The sequence below is a fragment of the Balaenoptera musculus genome, chromosome 20 (assembly GCF_009873245.2).
Source record: "Balaenoptera musculus isolate JJ_BM4_2016_0621 chromosome 20, mBalMus1.pri.v3, whole genome shotgun sequence".
Lineage (NCBI taxonomy): Eukaryota > Metazoa > Chordata > Mammalia > Artiodactyla > Balaenopteridae > Balaenoptera > Balaenoptera musculus.
In genome coordinates, this window is record NC_045804.1 from 34,698,127 (window position 1) to 34,716,956 (window position 18,830).

General features: G+C 37.0%; 1 protein-coding gene across 4 annotated transcripts in view; it reads right to left on the minus strand.

The window, feature by feature from the left end:
- TRIM37 (tripartite motif containing 37) overlaps window positions 1-18,830 on the minus strand; it is a 118,790-nt gene that overhangs the window by 16,695 nt on the left and 83,265 nt on the right. For all 4 annotated transcript variants that reach the window (XM_036836472.1, XM_036836470.1, XM_036836469.1 and 1 more), the window contains 2 exons: window positions 18,139-18,333; window positions 10,884-11,192 (listed from right to left, as the gene is read on the minus strand). In XM_036836472.1, the coding sequence (XP_036692367.1) occupies window positions 10,884-11,192; window positions 18,139-18,333 (504 nt within the window). The remainder of the gene's footprint in view (window positions 1-10,883; window positions 11,193-18,138; window positions 18,334-18,830) is intronic.

Here is an 18,830-nt window from a genome sequence, read left to right on the forward strand (position 1 = left end):
ACGGGGAGGGGGAGGTTTAAAGAAAAATGTAAAATGAAAAAGGAGAAGGTAGTTGGTTCTTTCCATTCCATCCTTGATGAACCTGTCCTTTCTAAATATGACTAGTGGTCTGGATTCTAGAGTCACTCTATTGCTGGCATTAGCAAAGAATGGGAGGAAAAATGTGAAGAGATCAGGCTTTCTAACTTCCGTCTCAAAAATTTGAGATTACTGCGCACTTCAAACTGCTTCTGCTGTGTTCTGTGAAAAAAAAAGACTGTTTGCTCAAAAAGCTTAGGGAGTATTCCATATCCCTTTTCTCCTCTTGAAGATCAACCCACCTTAGAATATTAAGGACTCTGAGAATTCCTGTTACAGTACAGAACACTAATCTTAATCTATGGTTTCCCACACTATCTGAGCATGGACGTCTTAGCCCCCACTCCCTTAGCCCATGAAAACCTAGCAACACTTTTTGGAAGACTGTTCTGCAGAATGCCAGTTTGTGGAAACGGTTAGCTATACTTGGGGGAAGCACTTTGTTACTGCTGCAAAGTTTACCCTCTGTGATTTTTCTTTCACCTCTCTCAAGACTTTTCAACTAAGAGGATGAAAGGTTAAGAAGTGGGGACGTGTGAAAATGATTTTATGAAGTTGTCTAAAATAAAGAGTAGTTTCTTAAAAAAAAAAAGAATTAGAAAAAACTGAAACTAAATGGCCTAACATGCATAAACTCAAGGAGATGGAAAAATGATAAAAAGAAATAAAAAGAAAGCAGAAGCAATGCATTAAAAGGTAATAAACAGGTTCAACAAGGTAGTAGGATATAAGATCAACAATCAACTGACTTTTTATACACCAGCAAAGAACAATCCGAGAATGAAATTAAGAAAACAATTCCATTTACAATAGCATCAAATAGAATAAAATACTTAGGGAAAAATTTAACAAAGAAATGTTAAGACCTGTATATTTTTGAAAGAAAATAAAGAAAAAAGGAAAAATATTCTGTGGTCATTAACTGGAAGACTTAATATTGTTAACATGGCAATACTCCCAAACTTGATCTACAATACAGATTCAACACAATCCCTATAAAAATTCCAACTGTCTTTTTTTTTTTTTTTTTTGCAGAAATTGACAAGCTGATCCTAAAATTCACAGAAAAATGCAAAAGATCCAGAATACCCCAAAACACTCTTGTATGGAGGACTCACACTTATGATTTCACAACTTGCCATAAAACTATAGTATTCAAGATTGTGGTACTGGTGTAAAGACAGAAGTATAGACCAATGGAACAGAACTGAGAGTCCAGAAATAAACTCTTACATTTATGGTCAATTAATTTTTGACAAGGAGGCCAAGATAATTCAATGGGCAAAGAAAAAGAAAAGATGAACAATAACAAGTGTTGACAAGGATATGGAGGAACTGGAACCCTATATACTGTTGAAGAATGTGAAATGGTGCAGCTGCTTTGGAAACAGTATGGCTGTGCCTCAAAAAGTTAAACAGTTCTCATATAATCCACCAATTCCACTCCTAAGCATATACTTAAATAAAAACATATGTCCCCACAAAAAACTGTACATGAATGTTCATAGCATCATTATTCATAATAGCCAAAAAGTGGGGAAAAAAATCCAAGTCTTCATCAACTGATGAGTAGATCAAACAAAAAGTGGTACCCACATACAATGAAGTATCATTCAGCCATAAAAAGGAATGAAATAATACATGCTACATTACAGATGGCCCTTGAACACATTATGCTAAGCCAGAGAAGCCAGATACAAAAGGCTTCGTATTGTGTGATTCCATTTATATGAAAAGTCCAGAAGCAAATCCATATAGACAAAATAGATTAGCAGTTACCAGGGGGATAGGGGGAAGGGGAAGATGGGGAATAACAGCTCATGGGTATGGAGTTTACGGGAAGAGTGAAAGCAGCTCTTTTGCCCCTTTCCTGTTTGCCCGTTTCTGTTCCCCTCTAACCTTAAAAGAACCTAATTATAGGAAAGAGATCACTAGGCAATTTAACCCAACTCTTGACTTTTGCTCTCCTGAATGCACACCATGCCTTGTTGATTCTTTTCCTAGAAAAAAAGAAGAACGAAGAATTTAGCAGTTAAAAAAAATGACTAGCTTTCTACTCCCAACAGCCCCCCTAAGCAATCCTGCTTGGGATCACTTGGGCAAGATAACATCTGAAGGGAGAGTCAGCCAATGTGCACACAGACTGGAGAATGATGCAGAACCCAACCTCCTGCCTCGATGATTCACTGAGGTTCCCCCCCAACCCCACACCCCATTTTTCCCCTTAAAAACTGTCATGGCTAAGCACGATCTTCGCAGTTGGCCTCTGGACACAAGTCTACTGTCCCCCCAGACTGTCGGCTTTTCTGACTAAAGCACCTTTCCCTTCTACTGACACTTGCCTCTCAAATTATTGGCTTTGCAGCAGCAAGCAGCCGAACTTAAGTTCGGTAACAAGAGGAGGGATGAAAATGTCCTAGACTTAGATAATGGTGACTGTCACACAATTTTGTAAATATACTAAAAACTGCTTAATTGTACATCTGGGGAAAAAAGGTGCTGTGAGAAAAAATTATGACCAATTTCTCCACTGCAAAGTATACATAAACTACTGGTTAAGGGAAAAAAATGAAGAAGAGATGCATTAACAGAAACAAAGGCAGAAATTAACATAATAAAAAGAAGACAGTAGATGAAATAAATCTAAGAACTAGGTCTTTGAAGACATGAATAAAATGGACAAGCCTCTAGCAAGTCAAATCAAGGGAAAAAAGAAAACACAAATAAGCAATGATATAACTGAAAAAGTTAATATCCCATATGCAGAGGAAGTTTCTAAAATTTAAGGGAACAGAATAAATGACTTTATACCAATACATTTATCTAATAAAATTAATTTTCTAGTTAAATTAATTATGAAAACTGATTTAAGAAGCAGCAGAAATATGAGACCAATAAACACACAGAAATGAAAAAGGCTGTTAAAGTTTTATCCCTGAAAGAACCGCTAGATAGTTTTATGGATGAGTTTCATTACACTTTTAACAAGCAGATAACATGTTAAAATAATTTTACAGCATAGAAAAGGACAAAAGCTTCTGAATTTATTCTATGAGATTGGTATAAATTTGGAACTCAGATGTGTTAAGGATAGTATAATGAAACTATAGCTCAATTTTACTTATTGACTACATAGTCAAGAATCCTAAGTATTAGCTGGGACCTCCCTGGCAGTCCAGTGGTTAAGACTCCACACTTCCACTGCAGGGGGTGCAGGTTCGATCCCTGGTAGGCGGAACTAAGATCCCGTATGCCGCGCAGCCAAAAAAAAAAAAAATCCTAAGTATTAGCAAACTAAAAACAGCCAGTACAGTTAACCCTTGAAAAATAGGGGATTAGAGGCGCCAACCCTCCACGCAGTCAAAAATCCAGGTATAACTTTTAGAGTCGGCCCTCCTTATCAGTGGTTCAGCATCCAAAGACTCAGCCAACTGCAGATTTATTGAAAAAAATGTGTGGATAGGAGGACCCACACAGTTCAAACCCATGTTGTTCAAGGGTCAATGGTATATTAAAAAACTACAAACCAAAACCAAGTAGAAAGACTCATTCTAGAATTTCAAGAATGGTCAGTATTAGATAAATAATATAATTCTCTGTGTTCACAAAGTAACAGGGCAAAATAATGATTATTTTGACTGACAATAAAAAAGCAGTTGATATAATTCTATACAACTTCTTGACTTAAAAAAACTCTTAGTAAGTAGTGTTGACTGAAAAAAATGCACACCCTAAAAGTTGAGAATTATGTTTTACTTGGCGGAGTTTCTGAGGACTTCAAGCCCGGGAGGCAGCCTCTCAGAATAGTTCTGAGGGACTGTTCCAAAGAGGCAACGGAGAAGCCAGGATATATATGGGTTTTTTCAACAAAGACCAGGTAGTTGGCACATCAAAAGATTACAGTTAGTTACAAAATATCAAAAAAACAAAAAATCCCACAGATATCTCAAGTTAATGAATTAGCACTTTTCTACATATGGGAAGATGCAAGAGTCTGGGCTCATTGAAATCATTCCTTTCTTTCTCATCCTGAATTCCCTCAGGACTACTTTCCCATTCTGAATTTCCTCAGGCAGCTGCAACATCCTTTGTTTACTGATATGGCACGCAACATTTTTTCATTCACAGTAGGAAAAGAGGTAGTTTGGTGTAATGGTGAAAGCCACAGGCTTTAAGGTTCAAGTTCTTAGCTCTGCAATTACCACTGTGAAACTCTAGGACCCTTTAATGCCCTGTGCCTCAGTTTCCTTATCTGTAAATTGGGGATAAAAATAACTTGCCTCAGAGAACTCTGACACCAATAAGATAATGCTGAATTACTTCATTTACTACTTGTTAGGTAGGTAAATTCTAAATTAGCAAATTCTGGATCAAAAAAGATTTCAGGTTCCAAGGATCTGTTGTAACCAACGTCAATGGAAAATTCTTTCTTTGAGATTGCCTTGATTCTAGTATACTGTTTAATCTACTTGGCCCCTCTGTGTCATACTTGTTAAATTCTTTTACTAAATCTGGGCAGACATAACTGTAGCACTCCTTTACTTCCATAGCTGTTTCCAGGGATTGCCCTAGAGGAATTCCTACTTCTTGGCCTCTCAGCAGTTGCTGAATGAAATACAGTACAGCTCACCTTGTGACTGGAATGTGCTTACCTCAGCTGCCAATCACATGTCCTGTAACCACAGAAAGGACAGGAGTGACAGCATCTTAATACCAGTCACTATCAGTTTTCCTACATGTCTTGTTGCTCAGGATGCTGTTAATGCAAGCACAGCCTGTGCCCGTAATTGATTTCTAGTTTCATACTGTTGTGGTTGGAAAAGTTGTTTAATATAAATAATTTCAATTTTCTAAATTTATTGAGACTTGTTTTGTGGCCCAACATGTTATTTATCCTGGAAAATTCCATGTGCACTTGAAAAGAATGTGTATTCTGCTGGGGTTTTTTGTTTGTTTATTCGATAGAATGTTCTACAGATATCTATTAAGACCATCTGGTGTAATGTGTCATTTAAGGCCACTGTTTCCTTATTAATATTCTGTTTGGTTGATCTGTCTACTGATGTAAGTGGTATATTCAAGTATCCTACTATTATTGTATTACTGTCAATTTCTCCCTTTATGTCTGTTAATATTTGCTTTATATATTTAGTTGCTCCTATATTAAATGCACATATATTTATGAATGCTAAAAAAATAAAAATAAAAAAAATAACTTGCCTCTTTGAATTGTTGTTGGGATTAAGTGAGTTAATACATGTGACTCAGAATAGTTAGAATGATACCTGGTACATGATAAACACTTAGTAAATGTTAACCATTATAGTAAATGTTAACCATTATTGTTGTTAGGAATAGAAGGATATATTTTTCAACTTGACAAAAACTACCTTTTCAAACATATAGCAAAATTTGAACTTAATGAGATTAAAAACTAAAGGAATTCCCAAATAGAGTTGAAAACATTACAAAAATTCTATTATTGCTATTAGTTAACATTGTTCTGAGGTCCCAGCCCAGAAAATGCAATATGAAAAGTAAATAAGCAAGAAAGGAGTGGATAAACTATGACTATTTCCTGATGATATGATTGTCTACATAGAAAATTCAATATAATTGACTAAAAAACTTAACAATTTAAAAAGTTCACTAAGTGGGTTGAATACGTATTAAAACCAATAGTCTTCCTATATGTCAGTAACTAATAATTAGAAAATATTATGGGGGGAAAAAGAGATCCCATCACAACAGCAACCTAAATTATAATATACCTAGAAATTAATAACAAGACACATGCAGAACTTATATGAAGAAAACTAAAACTCTGAAGAAGTATATGTCCATAACAGACGACTTGAATAAATGGAAACACCACATTCCTAAATTTGAAAGTTTTAGTACTGAAAAGATGTCAATTCCTCAAATTAAATGTTAATTAATGCATTAAATGTAACATAATTCCAGTCAAAATTAATTTCTGGAAGAGTAAACATGTAAGAGCCATCAAAGACGTTTTGAAAACAAAAATAAAATGAAGCCTACAATAGCCACGACATGGAAGCTACCTAAATGTCCATCAACAGAGGAATGGATAAAGAAGATGTGGTACATATATACAGTCAAATATTACTCAGCCATAAAAAAGAACAAAATAATGTCATTTGCAGCAACATGGATGGACCTAGAGATTCTCATGCTGAATGAAGTAAGTCAGACAGAGAAAGACAAATATCGTATGATGTCGCTCATATGTGGAATCTAAAAAATAGGCTACAAATGAACTTATCTACAAAACCGAAATAGAGTTACAGATGCAGAAAATAAACTTATGGTTACTGGCTAGTGGGGCTGGATAAATTGGAAGACTGGGATTGAGACATACACACTACTACATATAAAATAAATAACTAACAAGTACCTACTGTATAGTACAGGGAACTCTACTCAATACTCTGTAATGGCCTATATGGGAAAAGAATCTAAAAAAGAGTGGATTATATGTATTTGTATAACAGGTTCACTTCGCCGTACAGCAGAAACACAATATTGTAAATTACCCCAATAAAATATTTTAAAAAAGAAGGCAAACATATCACAGTATTACAACTATAAAACTACAATGGTTAAAAAAGAGTGTGGGTCTGGTAGACAACACAACAAATATCTGGTTGAACAATATCAAATTGCTGTTTTTATATGTTAAAAAAAAGTCTCATGGGACTTCCCTGGTGGTCCAGTGGTTAAGAATCCGCCTTCCAACGCAGGGGACGCGGGTTCGATACCTGGTCGGGGAACTAGGATCCCACGTGCTGAGGGGCAACTAAGCCCGCGTGCACTACAGAGCCCATGCACTCTGGAGCCCGCGTGCCACAACTATAGAGAAGCCCGCAACTAAGAGCCCGTGTGCCGCAACGAAAGATCCCGCACGCCGCAACTAAGACCCGACACAGCCAAAAATAAATAAATAAATATTAAGAAGAAAGAAAGAAAGAAAGAAAATGGCTTCTTGGGAATTCCCTGGCAGTCCAGTGGTTAGGACTCTGTGCTTCCATTGCAGGGGGCACAGGTTCGATCCCTGGTCGGGGAACTAAAATCCTGCAAGCCGAGTGGTGTGGCCAGAAACAAACAAACAAAAAGTCTCATATTGGCAATTTCACCTGGTTCAACCTCTATGAATGAATTTAAAAACAGAACTATGTAAATACGGCAATTTGGTCTATAATATAAAGGATGAGTTCCATATTGTTGAACAGAGTAGATTCTTCAAAAAACATGTTTCGTTTGGGTGGGTGGGTTGGGCAGGGGGTTGGATCACTGAACTTACCTCACACACCATCATGGAAAAAACAAATTATATATGGAATAATGACCTAAATGTAAAAAAGTTAAAAAACAAAAATAGAACCAAGAAAATAAGTGTTGTTTTTATAAACTTGGAGTTGAAAAGGCCTTCCAAATAAAAACATTAAATCCCCAAACCATGAATACTATTAATAGATCTTGAAATTTAAAAATTTAAAACTTCACATTTAGCAGAAAACAAAAACAAGTGACAACAGGGGAAGTATCTGCAGAAATATGTAACAAAAACTTTTTGCAAAAGTCCATCCAAAAAGCATTATTTCTTTTGGTTTTAAATTTTCATTTCCTTGACAACTAGATATGATTGAGTATCTTTTCATACATTTACTGCCTTTTTGTAGTTCTACTTATGTTAACAACCTAATCATAACCTTTACTCATTTTTCTATTATATTGTCATCTTTATTTAAGAGAGTCCTATGTATCTGGCCATTATCCCCTTTCCTATTCATCTCTACTGTATTATTGCCATCAGTACCAAGCATTAATATATCCCATTTTAATAAACACACATATGGAGAGCCCAGAAATAAATCCTCATATACATGGTCAACCCAAGTATCCATCAAAAGATGAATGGGTAAACAAATGAGTATATACACACACAGTGGAATATTATGCAGCCATAAAAAGGAAAAGAATATCAGCATTCCACAAGATATTCCTTGTATCTGTTCAAGAAATATCTATTCTTGAACAGATATTTGCACTGAATGGTACGACATGGATGAACCCTGAGAAGCTTATGCTAAGTGAAATAAGCCAACCACAAAAGGGCCAATACTCTATGTTTTCACTTATATGAGGTACCCAGAGTAATCAAATTCATACAGACAGAAAGCCAAATGGTTGCTGCCAGGAGATGGGGGGAGGAAGAAGGGAGAGCTACCATTTAATAGGTATAGAGATTCAGTTTTGCAAGATAAAAAAAAGTTCTGTGGGTGGATGGTGGTGTTGCTGGCACAACAACGTGCATGTACTTAATGCCATTGATAGGTACACTTAAAAAGGTGAAGATGGTAAATTTTGTTTAACAAAATGTGGTAAAATTTACCATGATTTAAAAAAAAATTTTTTTTAATTAAACACAATTAGCATATGAACCAGCAATCCCACTCTAGGTATATACCCAAAAAAATTGAAAGCAGAGACTTGAACAGATATTTGCACACACGTGTTCATAGCTGCATTATTCATGACAGCCAAAAAGTGGAAACAACCCAAATGTCCATCAACAGATGAATGGATAAACATAATGTAGTATATACATACATACAAGGGAATATTACTTGGCCTGAAAAAGAAATGAATTTCTGACACTTGATACAATATGGATGAACCCTGAAGAAATTATGCTAAAGTGAAATAAGTCAGACACAAAAAGACAAATATTGTATGATTCCACTTATATGAGATATCTAGAATAGTCAAGTTTATAGAAACAGAAAGTATAATAGTAGTTACCAGAGGGTAGGGGAAAGGGGGAATGGCCAGTTACTGTTCGAAGGATATAGAATTTCAGTTTGGGATGATGAAAAAGTTCTGGAGGTGAATAGTGATGATGGTTGCACAACAGTGTGAATGTACTTAATGCCACTGAATTGTACAGTTAAAAATAGTTAAAATGGTAAATTTTATGTTATGTATATTTACCACCAAAAAAACCCAGGTAAGAAAAGCATATATGTTTAAGAAAATGAAAGAAAACAACACACAGATAACAAACTCTTTCCTGACTCCACAACCCCTCCAGGGACCACCCAATTTATTGTGACAGTTCTTGAAGGAGCTGCGCAGACATGCTCTGCTTTCTCACCTCATTCACTTCTGCTATACCCCTCCATGGAAATGGTTCTTAAAAGGGTCACCCGCCCTTCATTTTGACACCTCTCAATGATACAACCACTCCACTGTTTTGGAATGCATTTAAAATTTTTTTTGAGATTTCATTTCTTCTAGTTTTTCTCTGCCCTTAATGATTGCTCTTTTCAATTTCCTTTGCTGGCTTCCCCTTCATTACCAGGCCTTTAAATATTTAAGTGCCCAGAACCAAAATTTCTCCATTTAAATTCCCTTCATACTTGATCCCTGGCTTTAAACAACATCTGATACTGTTGACTTCCAACTGTTTATATCCAGCTTTAACCCCACATCCTTCAGACTTATGTAGCACTCAACTGCCTATGAGATATTTACTAGAGTATCTAGCAGACATCTCAAACCTAATATGTTTAAAAAAGAATTCCCGACTTCCTGCCCCTATGGCACAACAATCCCCACACCTGCTTCTTCCTTATTTGATTTGTGTCTCAATTAATGACACCACCCGTCACTACGTTGCTCAGACCAAACACTGAAACATCATTCTTAGTTTTTTTCTTTCCCTAAAACCTTTCTTACCAGGTCTGTGGGAAAGAACTGAGCCCTCCCGGTCTAAAATATCTATTGTATGTAACAGATTAACTTCTGTCCTATGTATCTAGAGTAGTACTAGTTATATACCATCCTTGGGAGAATTAAGAAAGGCTGGAAGACTATGAGCAAGTCCACCTACCCAGTGTAGTAACTCCAGAATAAGTCACCGTATTTCACACAAGCTATTGTTACAGGCTGTTTACTGGTCTCACAACTCCCACACTCAACCCTTTTCAGACCCTTCTCCACACAACAAAGAAAGTAATCTCTGTAAAAAGGTATATCAGATCATAAACACCCCCCTGATTTTTATTCTCTAGAGACTTTCTCCTAAAATCAGAATAAAACTCAAACTCCTTATTGAGGTCTTATAAGACCCTACCTGATCTAGATCCTGCCTACCTCTCTGACTTATTTCCTGTCACTCTCGCCTCTGCTTAGTTCACCATGTTCAGCCAAAATGGTCTTCCTTTGAGCCTTCAAACATGCAGAGCAAATCCTTTATATGGGACTTTGCATTTTCCATTCCGTTTACCATGAAGAATGCTTCCCCCAGATCTCTGCATGGCTGCCACCTTCTCAACCTTCAGGTATCAGTTCACCTGTTGCCTCCTGAGAGACTTTCTGACTACCCTAACGAAAACAGCACACACCTCACTTGCTCTGCCCATCTCACTCCTCTGTTGTTTCCTTCACGTACTTTTTACCAACTGAAATTATCTTCACTTGTCTACACATTTTAATGTCCAATTCCTATCACATGAATACATGAATGCAAGATCCACGAGGTTAAGGATTTTCTCTTGTTTGTTGACCCATATAGAATAAGCAACCAAGAAATGTTAGCTCTATTACACAGTAGAAAATATACAGAGTCAGTTATGGATGGGAGAAAAGGCTGTTTGCATTTGTAGTCTTAATTCATTGTGAGGGAGATGTTTGAATATTATTATTCTGAAAATAACCTGTCCTCCAGCTTCCCAAATGACACATGGAGAAATAAAACTAATAGGATCTTTTTCACTTACAGTTTCGTATGTAACAACTGGCAACTGATGACTTTGCCAAGAGCTCCATTCCCAAATCCTGTAATCTGCTAGAGTTTTCGGTTCCACATGCAGCCAGAGCTGCCTGGTCAGCAGAAAGAAGGCTTGCCGGCATGTCTCCAGAAGCAGCATTGCTGCTTTTTATTTCTGGAAGTGTATTCTTTACATCAGTTTTCATACATCGAACTTCAGCTATTTGAGTTTTGAGTCTTTTTAGCATCTTTAAATCAGAGGGAACTCGCCACATTGCCTGCTGCTTCCTTTGGTCTTTATCTTTTCGAGAATATGATGCTTCAGAGAGAAAGTGACAAGTCATGTTAATAGAGACTTTAACATTCATGAAACCATTCTATACTGTGACTATAAGCAAATTTGAGGTGTAAATAACTTAAGGTGCTTTAGGTGGTATCAACATAAAAGCATGCGTTAAATTCCATTAATGAAAATAAAGATAGACACAAGTATCCTGACTCTTTTCACACCTACAAAGTTAAAATCTGGGTCACATTATAATCACTCAAATCTGAATTATGTATTTACTTCTAAAAGTTTTAAAAGCTGCCCTACTGCCTGGGCTTTCTCCTTTATACTTTTCCACTTTTCTCAAATTTTCTATACTGAGCTTTTATTATGTTCACAATAAAAAAAAACAAACAAAACAGAAAAAACATAAACCTAGAAGCCACTTAGTCTAATATGCTATACATAGTATATAAAAAAAATATTCTACCTGAATTTAAAAAATTGATTTACTGAACTATCATCCAATGTAGATAAAGCTATTAAGTGCCATGGAATATCATAAAAAACTAGTTCCTTGTCACTGAGTCTTTGCGGCCACTAAACTAACAATGCTTTCTCTCTTCCAAGAGAAAGTAGTTAAAGTTGTTTTTAATTTCTTTTCGCCCACCCAAATATTAAGAAGAGAGGAATGAGCAAGGAAAACACACACTTTCTATGCAGGAAGAGCAAGTGAGGTAGATGTTTTGGAAATCAAAGAACATTATGAGTGACTCAAAGCAAAAAGAAACCAAGTTCCCTACCCAAAAAAATAACACCCCCCCCCCCAACAAACAGGGGACCAACAGGTACCCTAAGTAGACAAAAGAACAATTCGGAATGAGACCTGAACGTGCTTACACACTGTAACAATCTACTGCCACATAACAGGGCAAAGGTAGCATCGTAGTGTGTCCAACAGCTATCCCCCCGCTTCTACCACGCGAAAAGAACCCAGATTGTGTTCAGGTATTAGGTGGGCAGCAGTGTGCTCTGGACAGTTAGGTCCATCCTTTGTTCAGACCCAGAGGATATGAGTCTAGGATTGGTCTAAGCTCATTCCTCTTTGAGCATTTAGGGTGGGCACATGACTCAGAGTTTCAGCCAAAAGCTGGGGGGAGGGGAGGCAGAGATTTTCTATCCTGATAGGGAGATTTTATTATGTTGGGTGATACAGATAATAAGTAGAGGAGCTTGAATTCAAACGAAGGAGTCTACCTCCAAAGTCAGTGATCTTAATATTAATAACTTCGCTCTCCAGCATCACGGAATAAGTCTCTTTTCCATCCAGTCTTTTCTTTCCTGCTAGTGACACATTCTTGTGAATAAATGATGTATGAAGCTGTGGCAGTCATCTTATTGCCATGACAGAAGAGGCAAGAGAACTGCAGGAAGACCATCCCTTGCCCTGCCTTTAAATACCTGATGAACCTGGAATCACTTACCTCCAGACTTAATATGCATAATAAAGTGCCTTTATTATTTATTAGTTAAGCCACGATTAGCAGCATTTTGTTACTTGCAGTTGAAAGCAAGAATAAGAGAGAGGTTTTAGAAATCCAGGATTTGGTCGCAGATCTACCATTTAGTTGCTGTAACTTTCTTTAAGTCCTCCAACTTCTGAGTCCACTTATTTATTTGTAAAATGAAGACAATAATATACATGTAACAGGACTGTTGTGAAGCTCAGAAGATTCAATGTCTGTGAAAACACTCCGTAGCACATTCCCATTCAACCCATTGTCCACCAAGATGTCAGGGCAGTTTTCTAAAACCCAAATCAGATATTACTTTCCCGCTTAGATTCACTGAGGAAAGCACCAGCATGGCACACAAGGCCCTACATTATCTGATTCCACCTTCACTTCAGTGGCTTTATCTTCTGCCTCTATCCCAAACATATCCAATCTTTTGGAACTGTTTGCATCTCTAACATACCAGCCATGTTCTATCTCGCTTTCATCCTTTTCACATGTCCTCTTTCCTTTGCTCTGCTAACCCAAACTCATCAGGTATAATCTGAAATGTCTCCTTCTTCAGGCACCTAAACCACCAACTGCTCCCCTTCTTTCAAATCAATTCTCACCTAATTTTGTGGAGCACAGGGAGTCCACTTCTACTGCAGCACTTACACATTACAGTAAGGAAGACAAACATGTAGAATGTGAACAACTTAAGGGCTGAGATTACATCTTAGTGATCTTTATATTCCAGGCCGAGCAGCCTATGGCACAAAAAACTCAAAACGTTTTGCTAAATAAAATCTTTGTGGCTCCCATCTCCCACCCCACATCTACCTGGACTTAAATATGAAAACCTGTATTGAACCACATGGTTCAGTTTATTATTACTAGAAACTGACAAGAATTTTTAAAAGTAGGAAGCCCAAATGGGAAAATACAAACCAGACTTAAACAAACCTCCATCATCTGAAAAATCAGTTAATAAACAATTACTGAGTTTGTTTCAAACGCTAAGTACTGTGCTAGGCAGGGGATATAACAGTGTACAAGACGAACACCCAGTCTTTGCCCTCACAAAGCTCTCAATCCACTTCAGTACTGTGTGGTTAAGTGCTAAGACAGGAGAGTGTAAGGTGCTGTGGAACTTCACCAAAGGAACCTGACAACTTAAGGATACTTACTGCACTGATGATGAGAAGCCTTCCTGAATTTGCCAAGTTATAAGGTTAATAGAACTGAGAGTCTCATCTATAACACTTCTTTCATATCATTCAGTTGTACCTTTCAAGAAAGACAATTCTCCACAGCTTCTCCTCCAGACTTCAGTATCTGTCAATGCTGTCATCCTTCTCCTGGTCACCTAAGCCACTTCAGAGTCCTCTTTACCATGTTACAATTAGTTGCCAAGTCCCATAAACTCTACCTTTACAAGCATAACTGTTTGCTATAAGTAAAATCTTAATTATATATTGCCTAGGTTAATCTGTTCCCTAGAGGTTAAGTAGAACTTTTATAATGTCAAAAGATTCTGAAGACCTTATCCCAGCTCCACATATTTTTAAGCATATAATGATTGAGAAAATACACAGAAATGTAGGAATTTGTCCTCTCATACTAGGAACCACAAATAAACTTCTACAACTGTACCCTGATTAGATTTTCATGTCTGATAGCTTTCTCAGCCCTGCAAGCTTTCTAAAATACAGTTTGAATCAAACTATTCCTAAACTGAAACAATGGCTCCCCACTGTCCACTATGAATACATTCCTCAGGCAAGCATGAAAGGCCTTCCACAGAACAGATCCAACTTGACTTTCCACTTCTATTTACCACTACATGTACCTTAAAATCTAGTTCGGCTACATTATCTGTTGTTCAAACCCTGATGCCCCTTATGATGTTCTTTTTATGGCACAGTGGTTAAGAACAAAAACCTGCAGTGAGTCTGATACGTGATAGGTGTTCACTCAATATGTGTTCAAAGAAACAAAAGGATAATAAAGGAAAACTATGAACAACTCTATGCCAACAAATTTGATAATTTAGATGTAATGGACCAATTCCTTGAAAGGCAATCTGCCAAAACTCACACAAGAAGAAACAGACAATATGAATAGGCCTGCATCTATTAAAGAAATTTAATCAGTAACTGATACCTTTCCAAAACAGAAAGCATCTGGCCCCAGATTGGTCCACTGGTGAATTCTACCAAACATTTAAAGAAGAAATTATATAAATTCTCTACAATCTCTGCAAGAAGCAGAGGGAACACTTCCTTACTCAATCTATGAGGTCAGCATTACTCTAATACCAAAACCAGACAAAGACATTACAAGAAAACTACAGACCAGTATCTCTGATGAACACAGATGCCAAAAACCCTCAACAAAATATTAGCAAACTGAATTCAACAACATATTTAAAAAATCATACACCACAACCAAGTGGGATTTATCCCAGGTATGCAAGGCTGGTTCAACATCTGAAAATCAATTAATGTAATCCATCACATCATATCAACAGATGCAAAAAAAAGCATTTGACAAAATCCAACAACCATTCACGATAAAACCTCAGAATAAAGGGGAACTTCCTTAACTTGATAAAGAATATCTCTGGAAAACCTACAGGGCTTCCCTGGTGGCGCAGTGGTTAGGAATCCGCCTGCCAATGCAGAGGACACGGGTTCGCTCTCTGGTCTGGGAAGATCCCACATGCTGCGGAGCAACTAAGCCCGTGTGCCACAACTGCTGAGCCTGCACTCTAGAGCCCACGAGCCACAACTACCGAGCCCTTGTGCCACAACTACTGAAGTCTGCGTGCTTAGAGGCCGTGCTCCACCACAAGAGAAGCCACCACACTGCAATGAAGAGTAGCGCCTGCTCATCACAATTACAGAAAGCCTGTGTGCAGCAATGAAGACCCAACGCAGCCAAAAATTAAAAATAAAATAAAATAAAATAAAATAAAATAAATTTATTAAAAAAAAGAAAACCTATAGCTAGTATCATACTTTACGGTGAGAAACTTGAAGCTTTCCCATCAAGATCAGGAACACCTTTTCACCACTCCTTTTTAATCTCTACCGGAAGTTCTAGCTAATGCAGTATGACAAAAATAGGAAATGAAAGTATACAGATTGAGAAGGAAAGAATACGCAAAGAATCAAAAATGAACATCGAAATCCAAGCAATCTTTTTAATAAAAAGAAAGCTGGACCTTTTTCTAACATTAGCCTTTAAATATCCTCTCACAGAAAGGTTATTTTCATTTGGCTTCCATGACTCTGTTCTCTCTCCTTTCCAAAGCCTCTTCATCTGACTCACCTTCCACACACTCAATAAAAATAGACATTCACCATGATTATGTCCCTAGCCCTTTTCTTTGAAAAACTTTCTTGAAACTCACCCCTTTGCAATCTTACTCCCTTAGTTTTAATTAGTCAGTATCACTTCTAGGCAAATAACTGCCTGTATTCCAGTTCTTAATTTTTAGCTGTCTACTGGGCATCTCTACTGTGATATCCCACTGGGATGTCAAACTCAAGATGTTTAAATCCAAGCCTTGCTCTTTCTACTATTTCCCCCATCCTCCTTGTCATCAGCATTTTAATTACCTGGATGTGAAACTCAAGTCATGTCATTTATATTATTAATTTTAACAGAAAGCTAAACTTTCAGAGAACCAAGGTCTTACTCTGTTTATGGAGTCTGCATTCTTTTTTTTCCGACGACATTGAATATTTTTCAAAAACATGATTTTACCTGCCTATAAAATATGCTATTCCATGGCAAAACTGTAATTTTTCAACCATAACTGTATTGTTGGATATTTTCAACAACTCTGATTATTTTCTCTTTGGAATATATTCCTAGAAGTGAAGTTACAGGATTAAAGGATAGAGGTATTTTACACCTACTAAAAAATTTTCCTTCAAAATGGTTAAACCAACGTATACATCTACCTACAGAAACAGAACTTGTCTGTTTCACTAGGTCTTTGCAAACAACACTGGTTATAATTTAAGCAAAACCTCTGCCAATGTGATTTTTTTTTTAAGGGTATTTCTTTGTTGATCACAAGAACTATGCGTAATTTTTATTTTCTTCTTTACAGTTTTCTATATTTTAAAAGTTTTCTAAAACAAAAATGCCTCAGAAAAAAAATGTAAAATTATATACAATGTGGTAAGTACTACAAGAGTACAGGCATAATACAAAATGTACTCGGACCATAGATAAAACGCAACTGTTTCATAACCTGATTGGAGACAGTCAGATTGAGGACCCAGGCTTCCAGGAAGTATACCTTAGGAAAAAAGAGGCCTAAATAATCCAAGCTCTGATCTATCCCCCACTAGAGCAGCTCTATTTCTCTGTTTTCTACACTGCCTTAAACTCTACTTGAAAAATGAGTTCTGCTGCTTTAAAGAAGCATCAAAATCACTGTTGTAAATCATTGATTTAATCTGTATAGTAACTGTTGTTTAGGAAAGTAGAAAATGTTCAGTAGGGACTTCCCTGGTGGCACAGTGGTTAAGAATCCGCCTGCCAATGCAGGGGACATGGGTTCGATCCCTGGTCCGGGAAGCATCCACATTCTGCGGAGCAACTAAGCACGTGCACCACAACTACTGAGCCTGCGCTCTAGAGCCCGCGAGACCTAGCTACTGAGCCCACGTGCCACAACTACTGAAGTCTGTGCTCCTAGAGCCCGTGCTCCACAACAAAGCGAAGCCACTGCAATGAGAAGCCCGTGCACTGCAATGAAGAATAGGCCCTGCTTGCTGCAACTAGAGAAAGTCCGCACACAGCAACAAAGACCCAACACAGCCAAAATATAAATATTCCTTTAAAAAAAAAAAAAGAAAGAAAAATGTTCAGTATATTTTAGGAAGCTTTCCAACAAAAACGGTTTTTAAAATGTGTCATTTTAAAGTAAATGCCTATGTCTAAAAGTTTCAGAAAGTCCAGGGTTGACTATACATCTAAATTGTGTATGTGTATACATTGTATTACAGTAACACAAATGTAACTCCTCTTTAACAAATAATTTTTCAAAAAAAATACTGCTAATTGGTATATATTTTTAGGCTATTAAACATCAAAACATGAGTAAACCTTCTTTTTCTATTTTTAACTTAGACACAGTTCCAATAAGAAGTTAGTGTATTCATGAAGCCTGCAAAACTTGAAGTCCATTCAGAAAGAGGACAACTGTACTTCATATGGATCAAACTGTCAATCAGTCACAATCTAAAAGGCAAATCATATAAAAACCTTCTTACAGGCATTTTGACATTATTTTTGCACAAAACACCTTTGAACAATAACAACAACAAATTGATTTGATTGACATATTTTTATAACATGCAATGAAAAATCAATTTGCTACAGAAACATATCATGTTCCAACACTTAAGATACCTGGGTTCAAATTTAAGAGTTCTTTTGGAGAAGCACAGAAAAATGGGAAATTATTGTTAATATTTTACCTGTGGGCTGCAAAAGTGAAGCAGGTGGGCGAGGCTGTAAGCCCCACAAATTTTCCATACTGCTCCGGTCCTTAAGGTCCAACAAATGTATTAATATTAAAGGATCAATGTCTAATAAACTACTGGTAGCAGCAGAGCATAAATGTGCTCTTCTTGACATTCTGCTACTGGCACCCATATAGCCATGGTTACTACCTGCAAAAGAAGGAGATGTAGAAAATGAAAGCTATATAATTGGACAAATTTAATAAGAAAGAAAGAAAAAGTAAACTGGCTGATGTTGTTTGAATACTTGTCTATGGACCTCTTAGGAGTTGGTGTTCATGGTAAGAAGCACAGAGAAGAAACCATATTGCCCAGAGAGGTGTACAAAGAACAGTGACTGACGACTGGCCTCATTACTACTCAAAATTCAGGTGTAATCCTCAACCCCATCCTGAACCCTAGAAATAAAAAGGTGATAATGTGTACAGTATATATGGTTAGGGGTATGAGGGTAAGGAAAAGGAGAATATATCGCATAGCCCAGCGGTCTTGGATAAAAGTCAAGCTCCCTGGTATAACAGATCCCAAGGAACTAGACACCAAAATAGCAGAAGCCTTCTCCGGTCTCTGGACAGCAAAATGCTCAGGTCATGACGGTTTGGCAGACATTTTTTCTAGTTTGCTTAAATACTGAAGCACAATTTGAA